Below are 24,802 nucleotides of genomic sequence, written 5' to 3'. Positions count from 1 at the left end.
TGGGAATGATCCAGTGCCTGCTTCAAGGATACTTAGGAGGACTGAATGAGTTCATACACATAATAAAACACTCAGAATAATGCCTGGCACATACTTTTCTTAAATGAGAGCAGATATTACTATCAACTTCATGATTATAATACTGGGAGCAGCAACACAGAATGGTGCTTCAGTGAATGGACCCTGGACTTGAATGCCTGGAAATTCCGTCTTGTCTACATCACTTAAAATTGCATGGCTCTGGTTAAGTTGCTTAATGTCTCTATCTTCAGTTAGCTCCTGCATAAAAAGGAGATAATCATATCTACTCACAGCATCACTGTAACGATAAATTAAACTGTGTAGTTTTCTCAAACTCATCTGATCTTAAGAATCACTTGAAATACTTACTAAAAATACAGATTAGTGGATACTACCTCATACCTATTGAATTGGAGTCTCTAGTGGATACTTTGAGGAAACTGTACTTTTCTGAAGCACCCCCAAATAATTCTCAGTATTAAACAAGTATGGAGAACACTGAGATAATTGTGTCCCCTGCCAAAATCATATGTTTACCCTAACTCCCAATGTGATGACATTCAGAGATGGGGCCTTTGGGAGAGGATTACGTTTAGTGGAGCCCTCATGATGGGACCAGTGTCATTAGAAGCAGAAGAGACACCAGGGCTTGCTCTCTCTCCATCTTGTGAAGATTCAGCAAGGTGGCTGTCTGCAGACCAGGACGAGAGTCCTCACCAGTATCCAACCGTCCCAGCACTGTGATTTCTAGTCTCCAAAACTGGGAGAAATAAATTTCTGTTGTTTAAGCCACCAGTCTGTGGTGCTTCTCAGTAGCAGCCGGAGTTGACTAAGATGTAATGTATACAAGGATGAATACAGTCCAGGATAAATGAAGACCTACCACATGGTAGCCATCCTTCCTATCTGAATGCAAAATTCACATTACTCCAGGGAAACTTTCCACTTGCAGAGAGGTAGGAAAACTCCCTCCTGTAATTTTTAAGTATCAAGGGGAAAGATCCAGATAGGGCAGCAGAGAGAATGAATGGAGAGGAAAGATGGAATAAATGCACCTCTCCCTGTTTCCCCCACTAAGTGCAGCTAAGCACATAATTCACAGGACAACCCTCCACAATAACAAATCATCTGCCCTGAAATGTCAAAATGTAGTGGTTAAGAAACCCTGCTTTAAATGAACCCCCTCTTGGAGGTTTCCCCAGGTAACAGTGATTGTTTTGTTCTCTGTACCTAGGGTCTCAAAGAAAGTTTAAAACAAGGCTATGCACTTCCTGAGTTTTTCCCTAGCATGTTGTTGCCTCCCCTAACAGGTCCTGTCTTAGTCCTTTGGATCTGCTGTAACAAAATACCACAGACACAGTAATTTACAAACAACAGAAACATTTCTCACAGTTCTGGAAGCTGGGAAGTTCAAGATCAAGGCACTACCACAGTCGCATTCTGGTGAAGGCCTTCTTCCTGTGGTTCACAGCCACGGCCTTCTACCTCTGTGTCTTCACACGGCAAGGGGGCTCTAAAGGTACTAATCCGACTATGAGGTTCCATCCTCATGACCTAAGCACCTCCCAAAGGTCCTACCTCCTAAGACCATCATCACACTGGCACTAGGAATTCAACATATGAATTGAGGGGGGTGTGGGGTTAAAATATTTAGACCATAGCAGATCTATAAGATTCTCAGTAGGTGGGGCCAGTTACTAGCTAAAAATAAAATAAATAAAATAAAATACTTTTCTACTCTTCCCTCCACTCATCTTTCTGTACAGCAAGTGGTGAACACAGAGCAAACAATTTAGATACTGTGCTGGCCTCCTTTAAATCCGTAAGGGCCTATACAACTTCAGCCAGAGCTGTATCTCCTTCTTCAACATGCAAGGTTACATCTTTCTTTATGAAGCTTTCTCTTGTCCAAGGAGCAACTGCTTGTTCTCTCTTTCATGCTTTCTTGCTCTTTCTCGCGCGCGCGCTCTCTCCCCCTCTCCCTCCCTCTCTTGCACTCGTACAACTTCCATTATAAAGCTCATCACAACCATTTGCTCACATGCCTGCCACTCCTTCACCCCGGCAACAACTTACACTAGAATTCTGACATGTTCTACACAACATAAAACAGCTCATCACACAAAACGGGCGATCAGTAAAGATTTGGGAGAGGTATATCAATAACAGAAACCACCATTTCCAGGTTCCCTACAGTGTGCCATATACTGGGCCTCTGCGCTTCATTCCCATTATCGTTAATCCTCAAACTATTTACAGGAGAAAAAAGGAAATGACGCCCAGATAGCTTTTTTAAACGAACTGTCCAAGGCCCCGCTGTGAAAGCCCGCCCAAACCAGATTTACTTAGGTCAAGAATTCGTGATCTTTGCCCCCACACACTGCTGAAGGATGGAGATGGCGTCTCGGAGAGGCAGGTAAACCGCTCCAGCCTCATTGCTGTGGCGTGAAAAAGAACCAGAATCATAACCCAGGTCCACCTACCGCAGCTCGGGACACCCGCGGAGCGCCCGAGAGAAAGGCGACACCCTCCGTCACCCTCCCCATCGCCATCCCCTGCTCCTGCCTTACCTGGCTGCCGGATCCAGCTCCGTCTGACTGCGCCCTGATTTCCCACACCCGGACCCCAACTCCTTCCTTAACTCCCTCCCCTCGGTGCAGAAGCGGCGAGCGCGGGCTCAGACGTCATCAGTCGTCGCCGGCTAGTGGTCACGTGACGCCCCGCCCTGCTCGCCGCCCCTTTGTCATGTGACTGCCGAGGGAGCCAGGGGCGGAAGTCGGGGTCTGGCCGGCTTTCTTTAAGGGCCAGCGATAGAAGGGGAGCCCCGCGGAGACGGAGGGGTGGAGGCTGGGGTGCTGACTCCGCGCGCGACCGCCGGCCCTGCGTGTGCGCCCTGGCGCGGCCGGGGTGACAGGTGAGTCGGGGCGGTGTGCGCGCGCCGCCTCCTTTCACGTCCCCTGTCCCCTCCCCCTCCCCAGGGCTGGGCCGCGCTGACCTGGGGGGCATCTGGGGTTTGGGGTGGGGGACCTGGCCGGGAGGACTGAGGGTTTTCCTGGGGCTGCAGCTCCGGTCCAGGCTCTGGATCTCCACTCATGCAGAAACAATTTTCCACGCCGATTTGGCGCTTTAGGAGGTGACGTTCAGCTGCTCAGCCCGCGTCTGATCCTTCCAAGTTTCTGGGAGCAGTGGTGTGTGGACGTCGTTAGTCCTCCATTTACTCTCGAGAAAACTGAGTAGTTGATGGTGGCTTTACAATCTGACGGGCCTGGGTTTGAATTACGGTTCTGCCAGGAGCTGTGACTTCGAGCAAGACGTTGCTCCTCTCTGCACCTTTATCCCCCTACCTATGACATGCCAAAGTCCTTTGCATTTCGAAAAATAGTTCTGAGGGTCCTGATTTATCAAGGGAGGGGAAGGCTTTACTGCCTCTGCCCACAACAAGGAACACCTTCCGGTTTTAATTCTTTTTCAGGATTCATGAATCAGACTAGAGTGATTAGGCTCTTTTCAGAGCTTTTCTAGGAGAAATAATGCCAATCACTTTCATCTTGACCAACAACCACTTAATTTTGTTCCTGATAATGGATTGGTGGAGACCAGTGCTTCCTTTATAGAACTTTTATGAAAGGATAAAAATAGAACTACTTCTTTCCTCCTCTGAGTAGGGTAAAAGAATGGCTTGTCCCAGGGCAATTTAATTTCCTTGAGACTTCAGTTCTGTTCTCACTGACTAATTGATATGGTGCCATACTTCATTCTTGAAAGCATCTCTTGTCTAGGATTACTTTGCAAAGTAAAAAATCACAATTCCAGGCCAAATTCTTGAGAATGAAATTATGACTACTTTTCTGGGCGTCTTGTAGAAAGAAAATTAGGAAATTGAGTGGGATCTCTGGTTTCATTTCATGCCAAATGGTTAAGACAACCTATATTGAGAAAAGTGGACTTTGTGAGTTTTCTTCATCCCTAACACAAGAACCTCTAAATGGAAGATTTAACATAGTCGCTACTACTGTTTATTTGCATCTCATCCTAGAGTGATTTTTTTTTCATCCCAACTAATTTAACATCTATAAAACCACCTGCCTCTGAGATTGCTGCAACATGATTAGGCATCTTTAATTATGCTTCGTAGATTGTGTTCTTTAGGACCAGTTTTTCAGCCAACAGTGAGGATATTTATCAAATATGCTAGCCAAATAAAAGTTTTTTAACATTTTTTATTGATTTATAATCATTTTACAATGTTGTGTCAAATTCCAGTGTAGAGCACAAATTTTCAATTATACATGAGCATATGTATATATTCATTGTCACAGCCAAATAATATTTTGAACGTTGCCTACAGTGTAACTCTTGGTAAGGATTTAAGGATTAAAATAAGAGACACATAAAAGTTTTGACTTATGTCATTATCCCAGGCCTAAGCATTGTTGATCATGTGCTTGCTCGGTGCTGAGTATGTTCATCTGTTTTTGGGAAAGAAAGCAGGTCTTGTTGCTTTGCTTTAAGCTATTTTCTCCATGGCCACATTGTCCTTTCTTAGTATCCAAAATTTGGTAGCAGTTAGACCTGTTAATCGCAGCCGCCCCTCCTCTGAATTGAGTCTAGAATTTCATCCTGCTGAGAGCTGGGTTAGTTTGATGGTCTTCATCAGACATCAGGTGACTTTTGTTCCCATTTTCTTTTATTTTCTCCCTTTTCTCGTTTCGTTTTCCAAGCCAGACCATTTCAGTGGAAAAAGTGGAATGAAATTATCTGAAATTCAGCCTATTAGAGATCAGTGTTGCTTAACAAGGTTCGCAGAGAGAGCTGAAAAGACTTGTTAATAATTTACACCTTAACGTGTAGTGTAGAATACCATCATGAGAAAGAATTCTGGACAATTGTGGCTTCTCAGGAATCCCTGCTATGGGACCCGACCCCCTCTCCCCTCTCTCTGCTTCTTTCCGTCCTGTGCTCATTCCCCACCAGCCAAATTCACGACTTTGCTCTTCCTTTGCACATTCCTGTCCTGGGGCCTTAGTACTTACTTATAACTCCTTCCTGGAATGCCCCTCTCCTAGATCATTATCTATTATTAAATAACAAATTACCCTCAGAACCTAGTGGCTTAAGATAATAAATATTTATTGTCTCATTAATGTCTGTGGTCAGGAATCAGCTCTGTGGCTTAGCAGGTGCCTTTGGCTTTGGCTGTTCCAGCCTGTTTGCCCTGGGAGAAGCCAGTTGGGAGGTTGTGAGAGTGTGTTTCGAGGAGCCCATGGGACAAAGGAGTGAGAAACCTGCCAACCACCCCTTGAATGAGATGGAAAATGGATTCCCCCTACCCTAGTTTGTGTTCACAGCTTGACTGCATCCTCCCCAGAGCCCATGAAAGCCAAGAAGGAGGATAGCCAGAAAAAAGAGAGAAATCTCTTCTCTTCACATGCCTCTCTCCTTGTCGCAGGAGGAAAAAATATTTCCTGAAAGGACTGCCATAGATTTCTTCTATTTCATTGGTCAAAACTGAGTCACATGTCTCTAGCTTCATGAGAGGTGGGAAAATGAGGCTCTGACTGTTTCATCCTCCACAGTAAGAAAGGAGAAGGGTGGGGATTACTGTTGAGGAGCCAACAGTTGCTGCCTCAACATCCTAGTAAGTTAGGACATTTCTAAATATTGAATCAATAGAAGAAACTTCCGAAAGAAAAAAGAAAACCTTTAAGGGTTACACAAAGCTTCCAGGTCATAGATAACTGTACCAGGTAGCTCATCACATGAGTGAACTTTGAAAATGTGCGACAAGCATTAAGGAGTATTTCACTCTGGCTGCAGAAGAAGTCAGAAATCTTCCCACATTCTGGTTTTAAGTACAGTGAGTCGTCATTATTAAAATACTAGTAAACTGACCACGCTTGTAAAGTTAGTCCTCACTCAGATTCTCCTGTCCAGAACTGTCTATTTGGTCTTAATTCTTGCTGTCATTGGTCAGCCTTAATTGTAGTATCGTGTTGATAGAGCACAATGCCTGTGCAAAGTGAAAGTGCAAATGCTGGGAAGTGACAGGCCTTCAGGAAGTTGGTAAGTAATTCTGGCTTCCACGAAGTTGACAAATGATGCCCTTGCTAAGCAACAAAGATGGTGATATAATCAGCGCTTCAAAAGATAATGATGTGAAAAAGAATTGGGAGAGCCCTGGGGGAAAATGAATGATGCCTTGGAAATTTTTTGAAAAACTTACCATTTTAAAGATCAGGCTATGAAAGACAACTCTGAAGTACAAAATACTGTATTACCAAAATCACAATTTGGCAAAATCAACTTTTGACGTGTTCTTGGTTTGTCTGTTGAATTAGTACAGAGTTGTTGCAATTTTACACTAAATTTTGTTCAGGATAAAACTTGTTTTTAGAAGTTTCAGTGCTGTCATTTGAAGATACATTCCTAATCAAAACTTTCCCACTCTGTAGTATGAAATATTTGTCCCCACGTTAAAGTCACTCTGTCACATTTCTCAGGCACATATTAGTCTCGGTAACAAGGACCTCCCGTACGTGACATATGAAAAACACATTTTTAAAGTTTGTTCCCTCATCTAATTCTAGTGGATTTTAGGACATAGTTATCTTTTCCCAAAGGTACAACAAGGGACACAATTCCTATAAGGAAAATTTAGTAATCTGTGCTCAATTTAGGGTACCTTGGAACTACGCATGCCCAGTGGTTTCTTCTCCCAAGCTCACAGATCAGCTCCATCAGGTCTTTTCTCATGGGGAGAAGTGAATAAAGAGTTAAGAAAGAGGCCAAGAGTGTTAATATAGCAAAGTCCCTCCACCAGGAAAACATGAAGAGTGGAAAATAACTCCCCTCCCTCCATATCAGAACTCTTTATGTGTTATAATTTTTTAGTGTGTTTGGGAGAAAAGTATTATGTATAAAAGACAGAAAAAAATTTTAAATGAAGAAGAAAGAAAAAACAAATATAAAAAACAAAGAAAGAACGAAATATAATTTAAAAATTAATAATAATATTATGTGTGTTTCACATGCTTCCTTAAAAAATGGAGATTTTCATGCTTTTTTTTTTTTTCCAGTTACAGGTTCTTTAATGGAGCAGCCAGTGTATCAGCAGACCTGGTTTCCTCTAATGATGTACAGACCCCAGTTCTGAAGCCAGTTCCACATTCCCACTGGCCGGGCACGGAGTAGTTGATCATCCTCACAATGTTGGACTTTCTAGCTGAGAACAACCTCTGTGGCCAGGCCATCCTAAGGATCGTTTCCTGTGGCAATGCCATCATTGCTGAACTTTTGAGGCTCTCTGAGTTCATTCCTGCTGTATTCAGATTAAAAGACCGAGCAGATCAGCAGAAATATGGAGATATCATATTTGATTTCAGCTATTTTAAGGTAATGTTCCTCCATGGTATCTTTACCACTGCCTTTTCTAGAAAAGCATGCTTTCTCTGAGAACTGTGAGACTCTGAGAGGTTAAGTAATTATGGAGAAAGAATTAAAAAGAAAAGCTTTTCAACCAAATTTAATATCAACTAACTTGAAAAATAAGTATATTGTGTGGAAGCTCTAACACAGTATGATCAAATTTTAAAAAGATAACTTTGGTATAAGAGATTTCACACTGAAGTACCCCACACTTAAAAGCATGCTCATTGTGGTTACAATTCATATTTATTTCTTTTTTATACCTAGGCTTCTGGTATCTTCATTACTTTCTGTTGCTCTTTCCATTTTTGATATCCTTTTTAAGGCATGAGAACAAATTGTTAAAAGACCATGTAGAAATTGTTAGCAGCCATTCTGTTGGTTTTTGACTCTCTTACTGATGTTTCACATAAATGTGTTTTTCTTCATAGGGTCCAGAATTATGGGAAAGTAAACTGGAAGCTAAGCCAGAGCTACAGGATTTAGATGAAGAATTTCGGGAAAACAACATAGAAATTGTGACCAGATTCTATCTAGCATTTCAGAGTGTGCATAAATATATTGTAGACTTAAACAGGTACTGACCGGCTTAGTAATAGCTTATTGTGATAGTAAGTAGTGGGGAGTGGAAAGGGACATAACAGAACGTGTACATCTTTCTGAGTCACTAAAGAATTTACTAGCTTATATCATGAATAATTGTCTTTTCCTTCCATTGGTACTAGTTATCTTAAGTATTTTAGAGTTTTATTATAATTTCCTGCTCCTGTGAAGTATTATAATAACCATGGTTTATACAAAGTCATATGGCTTTCAGTCTTGACCATAATCTAGTATATATGAGAAATGAAAAAAAAAGGGGAGCTTATTTTGGTAGCGTTGGTAACCATGGCCTTCCTTCTTATCCCTAACCATACAATATTCTCTTTTTCTCGCCCTTAAGAATTCATTACTCATTAGCTTTTAAATTAACTGTTCCATGTTCTTATGCCATTGGTCCCAAGATATTTGTAACTCGTAAATCAAGACTAGGAAACATTCCTTTTACTTGGGGTAGCTGTAAGTTATCTGTGGCCCTAGTCACCATGAGTTCCAGCTCACAAACCTATTCTTAAGAGCACAAATGGCCACGAACTATTTGACGACCAGAATGCCTGATACCTTGCCTAATTTTCTACAAGTCTTCACTTTCCTTCTTCAAAGATGTTAACATTTTCATTATCAACGAATAACTTGCTCTGGGGTTTCATTTCTAGGTACCTGGATGATCTCAACGAAGGTGTGTATATTCAGCAAACCTTAGAAACTGTGCTTCTCAATGAAGATGGAAAACAACTTCTAGTAAGTAGTAGTGATCACTGAAAATACAAATTCAAGAATGTCAAATTCAGCATCATTTTTTCCCGTTAAGTAACAAATACATACAGCATGTCCTTCTTTTAAGAGAAGCAAAATAAACTGGTAATTATTGTCTGAATTTAGAATCAGTAGACTTTGAACAGAACTACAAGTAAGTAAAGATTATGTGGAGGTTAGGAGCTTCCCCAGTGTAACAATTCTATCTTCTTTATCTTTTTACATCAGAGGTATCGATATCTAGCCTGGTACCTAGTCCACTGTGATCACTTAAGAAATGTTTGTCAAATAAGTGAATGACTTAGAGGTAATCATAATATTGGGATTCCATTTTGATATCCCAAGCAAAATATGAAAAATAGGCCAACTGGAAGACAGTCATTGTAAATTAAAATTCATTTTGCATCAAATTCTCAAAGCTCATTTTTACAAAAGATAAGGACCCTTCCAGGAAAACCTGCATTCTCCTCATAATATAAAGCTTTTAGGAGGAATGGGAGCAAAATAGTCCTTTTAACTGTTATCAGCTTCACTCTGTAAGAATGTGTATGCCTGGGAGTTTGACCATTGTCTTTTTCTCTTCATAGTGTGAAGCACTGTACTTGTATGGAGTGATGCTGCTGGTCATCGACCAAAAGATTGAAGGAGAAATCCGAGAGAGAATGCTGGTTTCTTACTATCGATACAGGTATCCCTGGACTATAAGACTACACCCTCCAAAAGCACTGCTTTAGTAAAATGTAGTGTGGGTTTCCATACTATTATTGTGAGCAGCTGCAGTATGATGTAGAATGTAAAAGTGTAAGATTCTTACCTCTCCTGAACAGAATACATAATATAGAAGTGTAACAGTTAATTCTATTTCGTATCATTGTAATAAATTATGTACCATGTAATCTATATTGTATATAAAGTAATTTATATATTATAGATTATTAGAGATATATAGTTGTAGATGGTACCTCAGTTTTTTAAAAAAGTAATCTGAATTTTCTTTACCTTAAAGATAAATTTGGGTATTTTGAAAGTCTAATGACTTTTTAAAATTTTCAACTATTACTCCTTGGCAGATGTAAGGAAATGAATGAGTTTTCTGTTGTCATTTTCAAGTTGATAAATTTTGAAAAGTTATCACTCAGGGCCAGGTTGAAAGTGAATCCTTATCTATATGTATGTAGGAACAAAAAAACCCCGAGCAACAATAGCACGTATCCCAGTGATGTGTTACATACGTCTGTGCAGAGCTGTGACAAAAATGGGACCCACCTTAACCAAATGTAATTTCAGTCCCTAGCACACAGTTTTTAATTTGTTCAATTAATGAGTCAAAAATCTGGATACAGAGTCCATGTCAGAAATAGCCAAGACTCAGGCAAGAAACAGTTACTAAGCAGGAGTCAGTTAGGAACTTGGGCTGATGACGTGCAGGCTAGAAAGAACCTTTCAAATTTATAAACTAGGACAAAATAAATAGGGCAAAGAGGCAAATCCTCAACAGAGAGGGGCTTCTTTGGGGACGTATGTTTTCAGCGACACTTGGTACTGCTGCCCCCTCAGCAGTAAATTAATCTCCAGCAACTCAGCTGTCTGTTTCCTGTCAGCTTTATCAGTACACGAGGAGGCTCTCCACCAGCACGCGTAATTCATTCACATCAGTTTGCCCAAGCGGTTTTAACACCCATATCTTTGAAAATGAACTTTGAATGGTCTTGCCTGTGTTTCTGGAAGTACCCAGAAAAACAAAAACGATAAATAACATGAAGAAAAAGAAGAAAAGTTTGCTTATCAAGCCCCACGTTGACAATGCAGCTTTGTCCCTTTAGGTACAGCAGCTAATTCATTAGAATCTGAGGGTCCGTTACTGAAGAGACACTGAACAATTACCACACAGAGTTGTAGTAAAGGAGATTCTACATCAGATGGGAGGTCATCTTCAAGTCTAAGATTCTTTAAGTCTCTCTGGGGGATTACTACTCCGAACCACCAGAAAATCACAGATGTTTTGATAAAATCTCTGTGAAAGATGCAGCTTACCAAGAAAAAGCCATTGGTCTTTCCCACTTGAAATTGACATAATTTTTAAACAGATTTTTTTAAATTTATGAAATTTTGGTGCAGGTTCACATTCTTTATTCACAATTCTGAAATCTAAAGAGCTCTGACAAAAAGAATGTACATATGTACACACGCCCACATGGACACAGAGTCACTACTTAGACAGCAAAATCTGACCTAACATGAAGTCATTTGGAGTCAGAACCTGACTAGAGCAGATATGAGGCTATACATAGTCTCTATTTATCTCACTTTTGTGAATATTCATTAATTTCACTGCAGAAATATTGATGTGTCTTTATCACAGAATGTCAACTAAGACCCGACTGGAGTATTACATCATAACCAATGTGTGCTCCGTATTACTTATATCTGAAAAATGCTGTATTCTGAAACAAACCCAGCCCCAAGGATTTTGAGAAAGGAATCGTGTACCTTTATATAAAACTGCATACGTATAAGAACTCATAAGTTTACTGTATCACAGCAGGCTTTTTGAAAATACAATTTTGAATTTTCTTTCATTTTATTTTTCACTGAAGTGTAATTTATTTACAGTGTTAGTTTCAGGTGATAATTTTGAATCTTGAGGATACAAATTGACCCAGGTCATAGCTAAAACTATATAACGTCAAGAACGATGAAATTCTTCTGCCTTGCTGGATTTGTGCATTTCTAATATGTACGGATTGTTTGGCCCTTTGTTTCCCATTGTGAACCTGGCCCAGTGCTGCTCGATCTTCTGCTGATTCGAATATGGATGATATCTGTAAGCTGCTTCGAAGTACAGGTTATTCCAGCCAACCAGGGGCCAAAAGACCACCCAACTATCCTGAGAGTTACTTCCAGAGAGTGCCTATCAACGAGACCTTCATCAGCATGGTCATTGGTCGGCTAAGATCCGATGACATTTACAACCAGGTGGGCATTAAATCTACTATGAGATCTACCTTAATAGTTTAAAAGACTGAGTTTGCCTTCCTCCTCAATGACTCCTTCCTTTCCTTGTTTAAAAGAATAAAAGCAGCTGGAAATTGTGTAAAACCTTTTGAGCTGGGCTTTGGAATTATAGAGGAAAGAGGGATATTAATTTGGCCAGAATTCGAGATTTCAAAGAAGAGAGATTTGAGCTATCTTTGGAGAGAAGGTGCATTCTTTTAGGCATTCATTTAAGAAGTAATTGTTGAGTGTGCATTACTTCACTCTCCACGTGCTCAGTGCTGGGGCTCCTTGCTGATGAAAGCAGGCCAGGTCCCCACTCCTAATGGGCTTGTAGCTGAGGAAAGAAGGCAAACAACTAAAGGAATGAGAGGAAAGCAAGATAAGCGTTATCTTAGGGGAAGTGCAGGATGCTGTGAAGCAGAATATGGGGGCAGCCAGGATTACAGTGAGTGACAAAGGGAATATGCAGACAGCCCAGGCGAAGGAGGCAGCGTGAGCAGGGCTGCAGTGATCTGCAGTGTCTGCAAGCCGTCTCACTTTCCTCTCCAGTACGTGTATCATTCACTTGCTTAAAAGGGCACCAAATCCTTTTGCAAAAATACAAATTGTTATTTGTATATTACAAATCCTTTTGACATCCTTTAAGTAGTAAGGATTATTTGACTTCATTTTCCTGAAGAAAAAAATAATTTTATGCACTGTAGATATTTTTCTTACCAGAAGAAAATGAAGACTTGGACCTGTGATAAGTGGGTATCTTATTACAGAGCACACCTACTCTGTACATTTCTTTAGGTAGCCTGCTAGTTTTTTGTATGAATATCTTAAATGTAAATAAAGAGTTTATTTTGTTGATATTTGTTGGGGTTTTTTTTTTACTTTTTTAATTGAGTGATAGTCATTTTACAATGTTGTGTCAAATTCCAGTGTAGAACACAATTTTTCAGTTATACATGAACATACATATATTCATTGTCACATTCTTTTTCGCTGTGAGCTACCACAAGATCTTGTATATATTTCCTTATGCTATACAGTATAATCTTGTTTATCTATTCTACATTTTAATGTTGGTTTTTTTAAAGCAGCTCAGAATCAGGAGCTGCCTGCAGATACCAGGTCTCCACAGTATTTGCTGCCATTTATTGAGAATTCAATATGAACCAGAATCATAGGAGATTTTCTTCATATACTGTTTTCTCATTTTTTTTAAATTAGTCTTACAGAATGAACAACATTATCCTCATGTTGCTGTTGAGAAACGTAAGGCTTAGAGAGTTTAAGTAAAATTTTCACAAGGTCACAAAAGTAGGTAGCAGAACAATGATTTAAATTTAAGCCTGTATCACTTCCAAGCCCACGCTGTTTCTTCTCTCATTAATCCTTCTATTAACCCTTCTGCCTCTTAGAAGGTTCATTTTGTCCGTGGCTCAAAGCAGTGTGTTTCAATTTTCTCCTTGCCCTGCAACTTTGATTAACACAGAGCTTGGGCTGTGGTGATGGTGTGTGTCCACCCCTCTCTCTGCCATGCACCTCCCCCATCCCTGGCTGATTGGACCAGGACCCAAGATGGGTCAGATTCCCTACCTCCAGATAATTTGGAACTGGGCCTGAGAAACAGTTTCTGGACATGGGTTTACCCCCAACATGCAGATTTGGAGTTTGGGGCAGTCTCATTCTGCCATGTTATGAAGAATGGTCTGGAGAGAAAAAAAAAAGTTGGCCAAACACATCAAGAAGAAAAACAATGAAAGCTTCCTGGTTTACAGCTCCAAGCCCTTCCCGAGACCTGGCCACATTCCTGTGACATTGCTGTGCTTATCCTTGCAATCGTCTTCTCCCTATCTGCTCATGGTCCTTGAAGTGATATGTACTGTGTGCAACTGAAGATTCCTGGTACGAGAGGCGATGGCGCCCTGGGACACAGTAACTTTTAGAAGTCAGGCGGGAGAACAGCCTGCAAAGCAGATTGAGAAGAGAACAGCTTCTGGGAAACCAGACGAGGAGACATTTTCATTCCTCGGAGAACTGAAGTGAGAGTGCTAAAAAGAGGCCATTGACTTGGGTGACTGCAGTTATGAGGGACCTTAGGAAATTCCACTGAGGTGATGGTGGAGGTCAAATGTCAGGGAGTTGAAGAATAAACAGGAAGTGAGAAATAGCAGCAGTGAGTGTGGGATCTGTCAGTTCTAAGTGACGGTCTGGGATGGGAAAGACACAGAAATGGACAACGAGGGGGAGACATGGGATTACTTTTTTTTTTCTTTTTTCAAGAAAGAGAATGGCAGCCAAGAGAATGTGTTAGAGATAAGAAAGAAAAGGCCCTGGTTATGCCACAGTCTAGGAATTGCTCCCGGTGCCCAGGATTCTCAAAGGAGACGGACTTTTGAGAGACTGCTGTGTCCTAGAACTAGGTCATTTATTTGGCCCGTGTAAACTCAGCTGCTACCAACACCTGCCTCCCCTGGATCTTGTTTCTCTTGCAGGTCTCAGCGTATCCGTTGCCCGAACATCGCAGCACGGCCCTGGCGAATCAGGCTGCCATGCTGTATGTCATTCTCTACTTCGAACCTTCCATTCTTCATACCCATCAAGCAAAAATGAGAGAGATAGTGGATAAATACTTTCCAGATAATTGGGCAAGTATCACCATTAGTCTTTTCCTCTGTGTAATCTTGTCAGAGAACTGATTTTTCCATTCTTTTGGTCTGTAACCCGGAGGTCATAATATTGAAATAAATGAGACATAAATGCACCTAAATAAAATGACTTGAAGTGTGTTGAGAATTTTAGAAATCCTAACATGAAGAAATAATCAGTAAAATTTCCTGAAGAACCTATTTGTTTTTCTTAAATGGATACTCTCAAGGTAAAAGCTTGCGTTAAAATGTGTCTTGCTTTGGCTACTGTGACTGCAACTAAGTTACATAGCATTTCTTTGTTCTCTATTTTATGAATCTAAGCTGGCAGAATTTATCTAATTTGTCATTTTGTGAATAGGAATCTCAGTTTTGTAATAAGCTTAATCTAAGCTAATGTTGATGGGGCCGCCAAGGTTTGCATTACTACAAGGATGCGCTTGTAGCTTTTTAAACACTTTCGCTTAAAAATATTAGTTCTTAACAGTTTAAAACTGACTTAATGTACTGATATGAATGGAGTGGTTTCATTACACGTGGAGGTTTTAACGAAGTACAGTGAATTGCATCACGTTCTCGGGTAGCAGGTTTTATTTCACACCTTACTTACCAGCTATGGAAACACAGACTGTGATGAGGGGCCCGGGTGAGGAGCTTTACTGGTGAGAAGAACAGTTTACAATTAGGAAGTGACGCTTCCTGTCCATGAATGAGTCAAACTCATGAGCTAGGAGTTGAACAATCAAGAGGAAAACTCTGAGAGTCTGGTTTCATTTACCTAAGCTTAACAGAGAAGTTTTGACCACAATCCTGTACTCAGGAACACTTTTAATATTAAGGAAGGTCAGAGTCCAGTTACATGATACTTATACGCCTTAAAAAAAAAATTAAAAAATACCCAGGCACACTGAAAATAGAGTAATAATAATTTTTTTAAAATGCCAGGCAAATGCCTACCAATAAAAAGCTAGTGAGAAAATAGGAATATTATACCATAAAGAATTTTAAAGAAAAACATTAATGGGATAAAGAAGGATCATAGATAATATTAAAAAGAATAAATGTGGAACAATGCCGCTCTTACAGATTTGAGGGGGCAATGTTAATTTGATTTCTTTTTAATTTATATTAGCATGTAATGGGTTTAGCATTGTTATTTTAAATGAATTAATAATTTTTTAAAATTTTTGAGTTTCAGTGTGTAATATGATAAATATCAATAGATATAACTCACTTTTTTAAAAAAAGTTCTTTGGGGGGTCCTCAGTAAAGTTGCACTCTTAACTTTTGAGAATGTAAAAGTGAGATGAAAATGTTTGGGAAAACCACAATTCTATTCAAAATCTCTGCTTTTTCCCCCTTTCATTTTTCTTCATTTAGAAATCTAACACACAGCAATTTGAAAGAAAAACCTTATTTTAGTTATTTTTCCATGAATAGCAACATTTAATAGTCACTCTTGTTCCCAATTGCTGATAAAGAAAACCACCTACCTGTATATTTGGAAAATCTTGGTTTTTCATTGGAATAGCATTTAAACTTGAAGGAGGTCTTCTATAACTTTGTGTTTTCCCTGCTCCTTGGCTTGAAGTGAGCAGGTATTTAACAAATACTGAATGTCTCCTCTTTCAGGTAATTAGTATTTACATGGGGATCACAGTTAATCTAGCAGATGCTTGGGAACCTTACAAAGCTGCAAAAACGGCTTTGAACAATACGCTGGACCTTTCCAACGTCAGAGAACAGGTAGGTTCTGGCTAACTGGGAGAATTCTCAGAAAACTGCAAGCCTGCTTTCATGGGGTAGGAAGTGCACCAAGTGGATTTCCCAAGGAATTTGGAAGGTGTCCACCTAGACATTTTAGTGCAATGATTAATGAAAGGTGAATTTTGCATGTCAGAATAAGACAGATAATTATAGGTTTTTAACTTACATGGGCCATGTAAATGGGAGACTCGGATCCTAAAGAAGAGTCAACACCCTAAGATGAACCAGTGTGACTTTTGGCCCCAACTGACTTTGTGCTTGTTTAAAGGCTGCGTCTTTATGGACAGAGCTGCCGTCATCAGTAGCGAGAATTTTAATGTTTTCATCACTAGGATGAGTGCTGAAGCTGGTAACTGAATGCAGACAACATACCCTTTCACTGTAATTTAAATTCATCATTTCTGGTGTGGGAAGTTAGCAAAAGTCAGCTCCTTAAAGTTTAAATGGCTACGTTCTGTCTCTCTGATGAGAAACCAAGAAGGAAATACCTGAGTAAAGAGAAGAATCAAAATAAAATCTGTTTATTGGGGAGCATACTTGATACTTCTAAGCAGTAGTTATCTCCCTCAGCCTGGCTGGCTGAGTTTTTGAGTTTCCAAGTATGGATAGAATAACATTGACTCAAGGAACTCCAGCATGTTTTATGCAAATAAATTGAATTCCATAAATAATGCACAAAATAATTTCAGTTTTGGCCCGTCTCCTAGAAATATGTTAGGGAAAGTGGCGCGTGCGTACTTACTGGTCTCAGAGCATTAATTTTTTATTACTAAAATTCCCTTCCAAAAATGCATTTTCTCATTTGTGACATTGCGAGTTCTTCAGAGGCTTCTGATGAAACATCCTGTGATCATTTTAAACTAACCTCACTAGGTTAATGGTGTTTACCCTTTAACTCTTGCTTTAGGTAAAGCAAAAGGACCAAATTTCCAAAAGGCTGATGAATTCTGATACAATGAGGTGTATTTTTTGTTAAGCTTGTATGTGTAGAAACTCATCTTTTGAGCATCTCTGCTCTGCGTCTTTTGTCGATAATAGCAGGAAGAATGGGAATTTAGCTTCTGCCTTTGTTTCTTTCCATCCAAGTGAAGAATATAAGGGACCCCAGAACCACCTGCTGCAGTTCTCAGTGTATGTTTGAAGAAACCCAGTACCAGAGGTTAAATCCAAAGTCACACCAGTATTTAATCACAGCAGAACTAGACTTTAGTCTCTTAATTCTAAATCCAGTGCTTTTTTCAAAAATGTCCAATAAACCTCTTGCCCTTGAACCTTATCAGCTAGAGTCCATATGTTATTTTTCTCATAGAAATGTTATTATTTGTCAAGGGATTCATTTCAGTTCTCTTTTTCATTTGTTTTTTGGGGGGATGGGGGGGATAATTAGGTTTGTTTATTTATTTTTAGAGGAGATATTGGGGATTGAACCCAGGACCTCGTGCATGCTAAGCATGCGCTCTACCACTTGAGCTATACCCTCCCCCAATTCTCTTTTTTTAAATGTAATTCAAGTTTTTTCTTTTCCAAGGCAAGCAGGTACGCTACTGTCAGCGAAAGAGTGCACACACAGGTGCAGCAGTTCCTGAAAGAAGGTTACTTGAGGGAGGAAATGGTTCTGGACAACATCCCGAGGCTGCTGAACTGCCTGCGAGACTGCAACGTCGCCATCCGATGGCTGATGCTTCACACGGCGGACTCAGGTACTGCACAGAAGGCGTTCCAACTTGAGATCTACTGCGTGATGCATGGTTCAGCGCTCAGATGAGAATCAAGTTGCTTTTCTAAGTTAAGCATCTTTGTGTCAATTTTCACAAGGCAGTGGCCCACCTGAACAGCCCCTGTGTCAGCTACTGTCAGGTGCTAGGGAATGTGAGGAAACTGACCTCCCACATTCGAGGAGCTTGTCACTGGTCAGACTGGGGAAGTTAGATGTGTACCTGTGAAAAGGTAGCTGCAGATCTGTGGTGCGCTGAGCAGTGTCACCCCACCCCATCCTCCCAAAGACGTCCGTGCCTAGTCCCTAGAACCTGGGGGCATGTTATATTGTGGAATTAATGTTGCTAATCAGCTGACCCTGAGTAAAGAGGTCAGCCCAGTGGGCCCAGCATAATTACAAGTGTCTGTAAAGCAGGAAGAGGGGAGCAGGAGAGTCAGAACTAGAGAGATGGCATCATGAAAAAGACTCACTAAGTCATTGCTGGCTTTAAAGGTGGAAAGGCCACAGCCAAGGAGTACAGGCAGCCTCTCGATGCTGAAGAGACAAGAAAACGCTTTTCCTCTGGAGCCTCCAGAGCAAGCACAGCCCTGCTGATACTTGATTTTAGCCCAGTGAGACCCATTTTAGACTTCTTACCTCTGGAACTGTGAGAGAATATACATCTGTATCATTTGAAGCCACTAAATTTGTAGTAATTTGTTAGAGTAGCGATAGGAAACTTAAGACAAGGGCCAAGCCAGTACCTAAGAGCCAGATGTGTAGAACAGACAGACGGTGAGGGGGATCTGAGTCCAGAGACCAGAGCAGGAAAGAAACATTGCCTGGGGTGGAGAAGCAGAGGTGGTCCGGGAAGGCTCCACACAGGAGACAGGAGCTGACTGGGCCTTGATAGGATTTTGAAGTAAAAAGCAGAAAAAATTCTAGACTGGAGAAATGATGGAAGAAAAGTTCTGATTTGGGAAGTACAGAAAAACATGGGCCCGCTGAGTTGAAGAACTGGTCAGACCAGAGTGCTTAATTAAGGTAGATGGAGTCTTAATCTTTTGGGGTGATGGTCCTCTCTGAGAGCCTACTGGCCGTCAAGTTCAGGTGCTTCACAGATGGTGTGACACACCTCCATGGGGCCCATAAGCCCATGACTTTAAAACCCCTGGTTTAATGGTAGAAAAATAAGTGAATTGGACTCACCCCTGAGCTTATTCACAGCTGACAAAGATCCTTATACTTAGTAAATGCTTGGTCAGCATTAATTACTCAGGAGTGTACTCATCCAGAGCTGCACACTCCACCCCCAAGAGATGAGCCATTCAGCAGCCCTGTAAAGCCAAACCTCCACTTTTTCTTTTTCACTCAACGAACTTCTCTTAAGTATCTACCCTGGTACCACTTTCAGCATCACCTTGTTCTTTCAGGTAAGGCTGTGTTTCTCAAAAGTACTGTCCACGCCAGGTAGTTCTGCAGCCTCTCTTGGTGGCATAGTAGCCCCGCCTCCCAATCCTTCCAGGCAAGATGTTAACATTTCCGCCAGCCGCCACCGGTTTCTGCTGCCTGTGAGTGGTCAGCAGTGAGAAAAGCAGTTGGACTTCCTCGTCCTTCATCTATTTGAAAGTGTGTGGAATTTCTCCTCAGCCGCCTTTTTTACTCTAGAAATCTCCACCTTCTTAAATCTTTCAGACAAATGCTACTTTCCGGGTTTTTTTTTTTTCCTTCCCATCATTTTGCTTCTTGGCCTGAATCTCTCTCCAATTTACAGTTTACTCCGCACAAATACCATGGCTGAAGTTTTTAATCATTGAATGGATCTGTTTTTAACTAGTTGAGTTTATGTCTGACATAAACTCCAGTTCTAACCTGAGGATTTCACTACACCGACGCAGCTTGTAATCTTTACCAAAAGCCTTACATTCTGTAGCATATAAACAACTCAGACCCTTGCTTTATCCTGTCATAAAGCAACTGTGGTTGTCCAGTGACTCAGCCTCCTCTTCACCTTCCGGACGACTGTGCCTGACAATTGAGCCTACATTCTGGAAGCCAGCAGTGTCCTGGATGTGTGCCCCTGCTGGGGACAACTTCACCTTGTCAGAGTTCTGTGCTTTTATCTTCAGGCACATCTGTTTTCCATTTCTGTGCCTGGCAATTGTCTGACCTGATTGCACGAGGTCTGGATTTACCAGAAATCATTTGATTTGCCTCTCTGGTTGTGAGTCATACGTGGAAAAAGTAACTGCTCCTTTAGCTTTTATGGTGCATCAGGTATGATGTGCAGAAAGGAAGGCAGATTTGTCAAAGTCCCATCTGTTAACCCGCTGAAAGCATTTCACTCCTGCTCAGGATGCTTCTGCTGCAGTGCCTTGTAGCTGTTGAAGAAACAGACCCTGAGGCAACATGGGGTGGGCGGGGCCGGCTGGCTACCTGAGCCTGACCCTGAGGTTCCAGGGTTCTAGGATCTGTCCCTCAGTTCTCTGGGTCTGAATTCTTGAGAGTCAGATCTTAGAGGATCAAGCCCTGAGAAAACTGGAACCCAGTCTGGTTTATACTAAGGAACTAACTGTTCATGCACAGTGATGTCTTCTATCCAAAAATGAAAGCAGGTTAATAGCAGAAGATTTCTTGTTGAATTAGAATTAATACAAAGACAAGTGGAACTCCTTCCAAGTTTTGTTTTGTCTTTGTTTTTTAGTTAGGCAAATATGAAGGTATAACTATCTTAACTACTTCTGAAGGATACATAGTAAGTCAGAATTTTGCAGTTTCCCATGAAAACCGAGCCCTTCTCCAGGTCGTCAGGAGACTCCTCCTGACAGAACAATTTGGAAATCAGTATATGAAACAGCCTTGCTCAGGCTTCACCATAACTAAAGTACCAAAAACACCCCTGCGAGGTGCTCATAAAGCATGATCGTTCTATCCATGCTGGACATCCTGAGATGCTGATGGGAGGCCCGGGAAAGCAGGATTTAGAACATGTGACACTCGAACGACCATCAGGGCCCTTGCACCTTATCACTGTGGACTTTTTAACAATATTCATTGTCTTGAAGTTTTTATTTTGACTTTATTTGCAGTCAGAGTAGCTTTTACTTGTAAATATTTTGCCTTATCCTGTTTTCTTATTCTTTCTTACATAAATGATTGACCCTGTAAACCAATTTCAGCAAATAGCAAGTATTTTTTTGTTCTATGTATAAATCAGATTCAGTGTCATATTTAACAGTTCAGTTGTACTTCCTCCAGCGTAGATGTACTGTAATATATTTTACCATCTGTTATTGATACACGTTTTGTTTATTATCTTTAAAAGGTTTAGAAGGGGAAATAAAAATGTTTAAGAATTCATCTTAGGTATTGCAGATATTTTCTACACATTTAATAAATTGGAAAATCTTTTCTTCCTCTATCTAGCCTGTGACCCAAACAACAAACGCCTTCGTCAAATCAAGGACCAGATTCTAACAGACTCTCGGTACAATCCGAAGATCCTGTTTCAGTTGCTGTTGGATACTGCACAATTTGAGTTTATACTCAAAGAGGTAAAAATATTGAATGAATAATCTCCAAAATCTTCATTTTTTTATGCTGAAAATTTTTTTTTAAGATTAGGATTTAGTAGCTGTGTCTCTAATTCAAACTACAGTTTCCAGCTGTCTGAGATAATTCTCATAGGAAAAGGACAGGATTAAATAACAAGCATTTAATGCCTACAGTCGTTAGGGTTACAGTGATGGGGAAAACTGCACACAATTGTGGCAGTTACAGCCTAATGAGGAGTGTGAACAGTAATCAGAGAATTATATGGATGAAAATGTAAATAAAAACTGAGATACATGCTATAAAGGAAAGGAACATAGCATTCTGGGTACCTGAAATAAAGAGTCCTGTCCTAGTTTTGACGACTTCCCTGAGAAGAGAAGCAAGAGCTTCTGTAGGGAACTAAGGAAAGACCTGTCAAAGTTACAAGACAAAGATGGGGAGCATGATGGAGAACAGAGGATGGAATATGTCAGAGTCCTCTTGGACGGGGAGGAGCCTGGCCAGTTCAGTTACCTGAAACACCAGTTGGCTGCAAGGAAGAGAATGCAAGAAAAAGGTGGTACCGACTGAGGTTGACAGGTGGGCGGGAGACGGCCTGTGCTGGCCTTGCAGAATGGCAGTCTTCATCCTAAAAGCCACAAGAACCTATTGGAAAGGACTTAAGATAGTGGTTTGCATTCGAACAAGGTTGTCTTAAGGACCTTGAGGAATTTGAATTCACTGAAGGAAATTCTGGGCTTGCAGAGGCACGGAAAGACAATGTCCGCTTGGTTTTAGAGACATGATCTAGCTTCGCCCCTCCGCTTGTACAAATTAGTAATGCTTAAGAGATGGTATCAGGCTGATGTTGATTTTAGGCACATATTTTGTTAATAAATTGGATTTTGCTTGCGCTTTCTCGGTCACCTGCCTAAGCTGGATTTTCTCTTAAATCAGTAAATCTCTTCTGTCTCTTCAACAGATGTTCAAGCAAATGCTTTCAGAAAAGCAAGCCAAATGGGAGCATTACAAGAAGGAGGGCTCCGAGCGGATGACGGAGCTTGCTGATGTCTTTTCCGGAGTCAAACCCCTAACCAGAGTGGAGAAAAATGGTAATTGCTGAAGAGGAAATATTGGTGTGTTTGAAGTGTATCCACAGATTGTTGGAAACTGGCAGAGTGCAAAGTCGTTCCCGTGTCATTGTATGCTGGGATGTTGTTAATAAAGGTCTGAAGTTTAGTTTCGGCTGCTCTAGCCTTGTACTCCCTTGAGCAATCTTCATATCCTCTCCAAGCTTCAGGTTTCTTATCTTTGAAATATGAGGTTAGGCTATCACCGGTTCTTACACTCTGGTTCATAGTCTTCAGAGTCATAATCCCCCTGCCCCATCCTAGTTTTGCACTAGTATGAGAAACTAGTGTGTCGTTTTTTGTACATTTGAGGGGAGGTACCTATATCTATCATGATCTGTTCAGAAGGATACTTCGCCCAAGAATGTCAGTAACTACTAACATAGGTGATACCTAAGAGTCTGGTTTTCTCATCTTGTTTGGTTCTTTTTCCCTGATGCACCTGCCATCTAGTGGCCGAAGAGGGGACCTGCAGGCTGTTTTGAAACTAACTACAGTTCAAGTTTTGCTTTAATGATTTTAATCCTGCTTCTTTTAGGAAATTTCACCTATAGGAAAATTGTGGTATCACTTCAAATTTTTATATAGATAGGAACCTTTCAAGCCCCTGAAAGATCATTTAAAGTGACAGATTAATTTTTAATGCGTAATGTTTCTTTTAACTATCAAATTTATTTCTGATAGTTAGTTATAAAGAAGAATTGACCTGGACAGACAGCTGCGAATATCCTGGCTCTGTCATTTAGCAACTGCGCCACCCAGTGGAGGGGTCTTAATGTCTCTGGGCATCAGCTTCCTTATTTGAGAAGTGGCTTTTAATTCCTACCTCATAGAGTTTTGTGAAGATTAAATGAGACGAAGCTTATAACTATCTGATACACTAAGGGGCCTCAGAGCATGTTAATGCCCTTCCCTGTCTCTACCTGGGAAATGCCAGCTGGTGTGTGTGCAAATGGTGCCTCCTGATCCACGCAGACTTCCTCACGACTCACCACCCGGACCTCACTCTACCCACGTGTTGGTCCCCTCTTCGCCCTCCCAGATGTGCCATTGTCATTTGCCTCAAAGCCTGTGCTCATGTCTGTCTCTCCATCTAGGGACTGATTATCCTTCTTCCTCCCTCTGCCCATCTAGACCTTTACCCATCCTCGCTTCTCCAGAAAACTCTACCTGTAACTGTGACACATCCTTCAGGTCCTTCCTGGCTCCTCCCACCCCTACTACCATCTTTGCACACATCAGTTTATGCCATGTACTTGGGCCTTTAAACCTTTTCTGCCAAGTATCTTAAACAAAACTATGTAGACAGTTTCATCTCTCCTATCAAGTCACATGCCCCAGGCATTTTTTGTTATTAGTGTTTGGAGAATTCCTGGAAACAATGTTAGGTACCTAGTAAGAGCTAGACTTGTAAAGGATTGTTTAATTACATTAAAAGCTACAACTACATGAATGCTGGGATGTCAGTGGTCTTGTCTTGTGTTCTCTATTATAGAAATAAATTTTCAGTGGTCTTTTCTTGTTTTTTCTATTAATAGAAAATCTTCAAGCTTGGTTCAGAGAGATCTCAAAACAAATATTGTCTTTAAATTATGATGATTCTACTGCTGCCGGCAGAAAAACTGTGCAACTAATACAGGCTTTGGAAGAGGTAAGGGAAGCCTTTTTCAATGATAGTTCTTGGATCACGAGTCTTACTTTTTAACCTACCCAGAAGTCTGCTCCTAGAGATATACTTAAGAGAATATTTCATCAGAAACAAAAGCAGTATGAATTAATATGTTCACTGTAATACTATATACAGTGCCCTAAAATTGGGAAAATAAATGACAATAGTGAAGAGAATGATAGTAAAAATTATGATACTTCAACATGTAGTCTTGGAAAAATAATTGTGAAGACAGTATAGAAACATTGGGGAAACTATGGTGAGGAGGTAAAAGCAAACACAAAACTGCATTGTGTGCACCATTTTTAGATTTATAAAAAGTGTGTGCCCTGAAGGAAAAACCTAGAAAGGAAAACACAAAAAAATGAAAATAGATGTATAATGATCTTATGCTTAAAAGTGATATATTTTCTTTCCTGAAAGAAAAATAGTTAATTTTTTATCTACTCAAAAATGATTGTACCAGAAAAAAATTGTTATACCTTCACACTGTTAAAATTTTAATTGTATGTTTAACCAGGAAAATAAACAAAAGCATTAGAATTGCATATCCTCTATTATATAAAAC

The 24,802-nt window shown here is 40.5% G+C and overlaps 2 protein-coding genes across 5 annotated transcripts in view; one reads left to right on the top strand and one right to left on the bottom strand.

The window, feature by feature from the left end:
* NSMCE2 (NSE2 (MMS21) homolog, SMC5-SMC6 complex SUMO ligase) overlaps nt 1-2,722 on the bottom strand; it is a 206,577-nt gene extending 203,855 nt beyond the window's left edge. For both annotated transcript variants that reach the window (XM_015242428.3, XM_006208012.4), the window contains exon 1: nt 2,592-2,722. The gene's annotated coding sequence lies outside the window, so the exon portion shown is untranslated. The remainder of the gene's footprint in view (nt 1-2,591) is intronic.
* A 41-nt stretch (nt 2,723-2,763) lies between these two features.
* Nucleotides 2,764-24,802, top strand: part of WASHC5 (WASH complex subunit 5) — a 44,756-nt gene continuing 22,717 nt past the window's right edge. The window contains exons 1-12 of one of the 3 annotated variants that reach the window (XM_006208013.4): nt 2,764-2,935; nt 7,104-7,413; nt 7,878-8,023; nt 8,703-8,787; nt 9,390-9,490; nt 11,586-11,778; nt 14,286-14,438; nt 16,071-16,184; nt 17,734-17,905; nt 21,328-21,455; nt 22,418-22,547; nt 24,104-24,216. In XM_006208013.4, the coding sequence (XP_006208075.1) occupies nt 7,228-7,413; nt 7,878-8,023; nt 8,703-8,787; nt 9,390-9,490; nt 11,586-11,778; nt 14,286-14,438; nt 16,071-16,184; nt 17,734-17,905; nt 21,328-21,455; nt 22,418-22,547; nt 24,104-24,216 (1,521 nt within the window). In that variant the 5' untranslated portion in view covers nt 2,764-2,935; nt 7,104-7,227. Of the gene's footprint in view, nt 2,936-7,100; nt 7,414-7,877; nt 8,024-8,702; nt 8,788-9,389; nt 9,491-11,585; nt 11,779-14,285; nt 14,439-16,070; nt 16,185-17,733; nt 17,906-21,327; nt 21,456-22,417; nt 22,548-24,103; nt 24,217-24,802 lie in introns of those variants that run through there. The other 2 variants (XM_072949698.1, XM_072949699.1) reach the window with 2 other exon arrangements.

This window comes from Vicugna pacos, chromosome 25 (genome assembly GCF_048564905.1).
Source record: "Vicugna pacos chromosome 25, VicPac4, whole genome shotgun sequence".
Classification (NCBI taxonomy): Eukaryota; Metazoa; Chordata; class Mammalia; order Artiodactyla; family Camelidae; genus Vicugna; species Vicugna pacos.
This window is presented reverse-complemented; position numbering and strand designations above follow the sequence as displayed.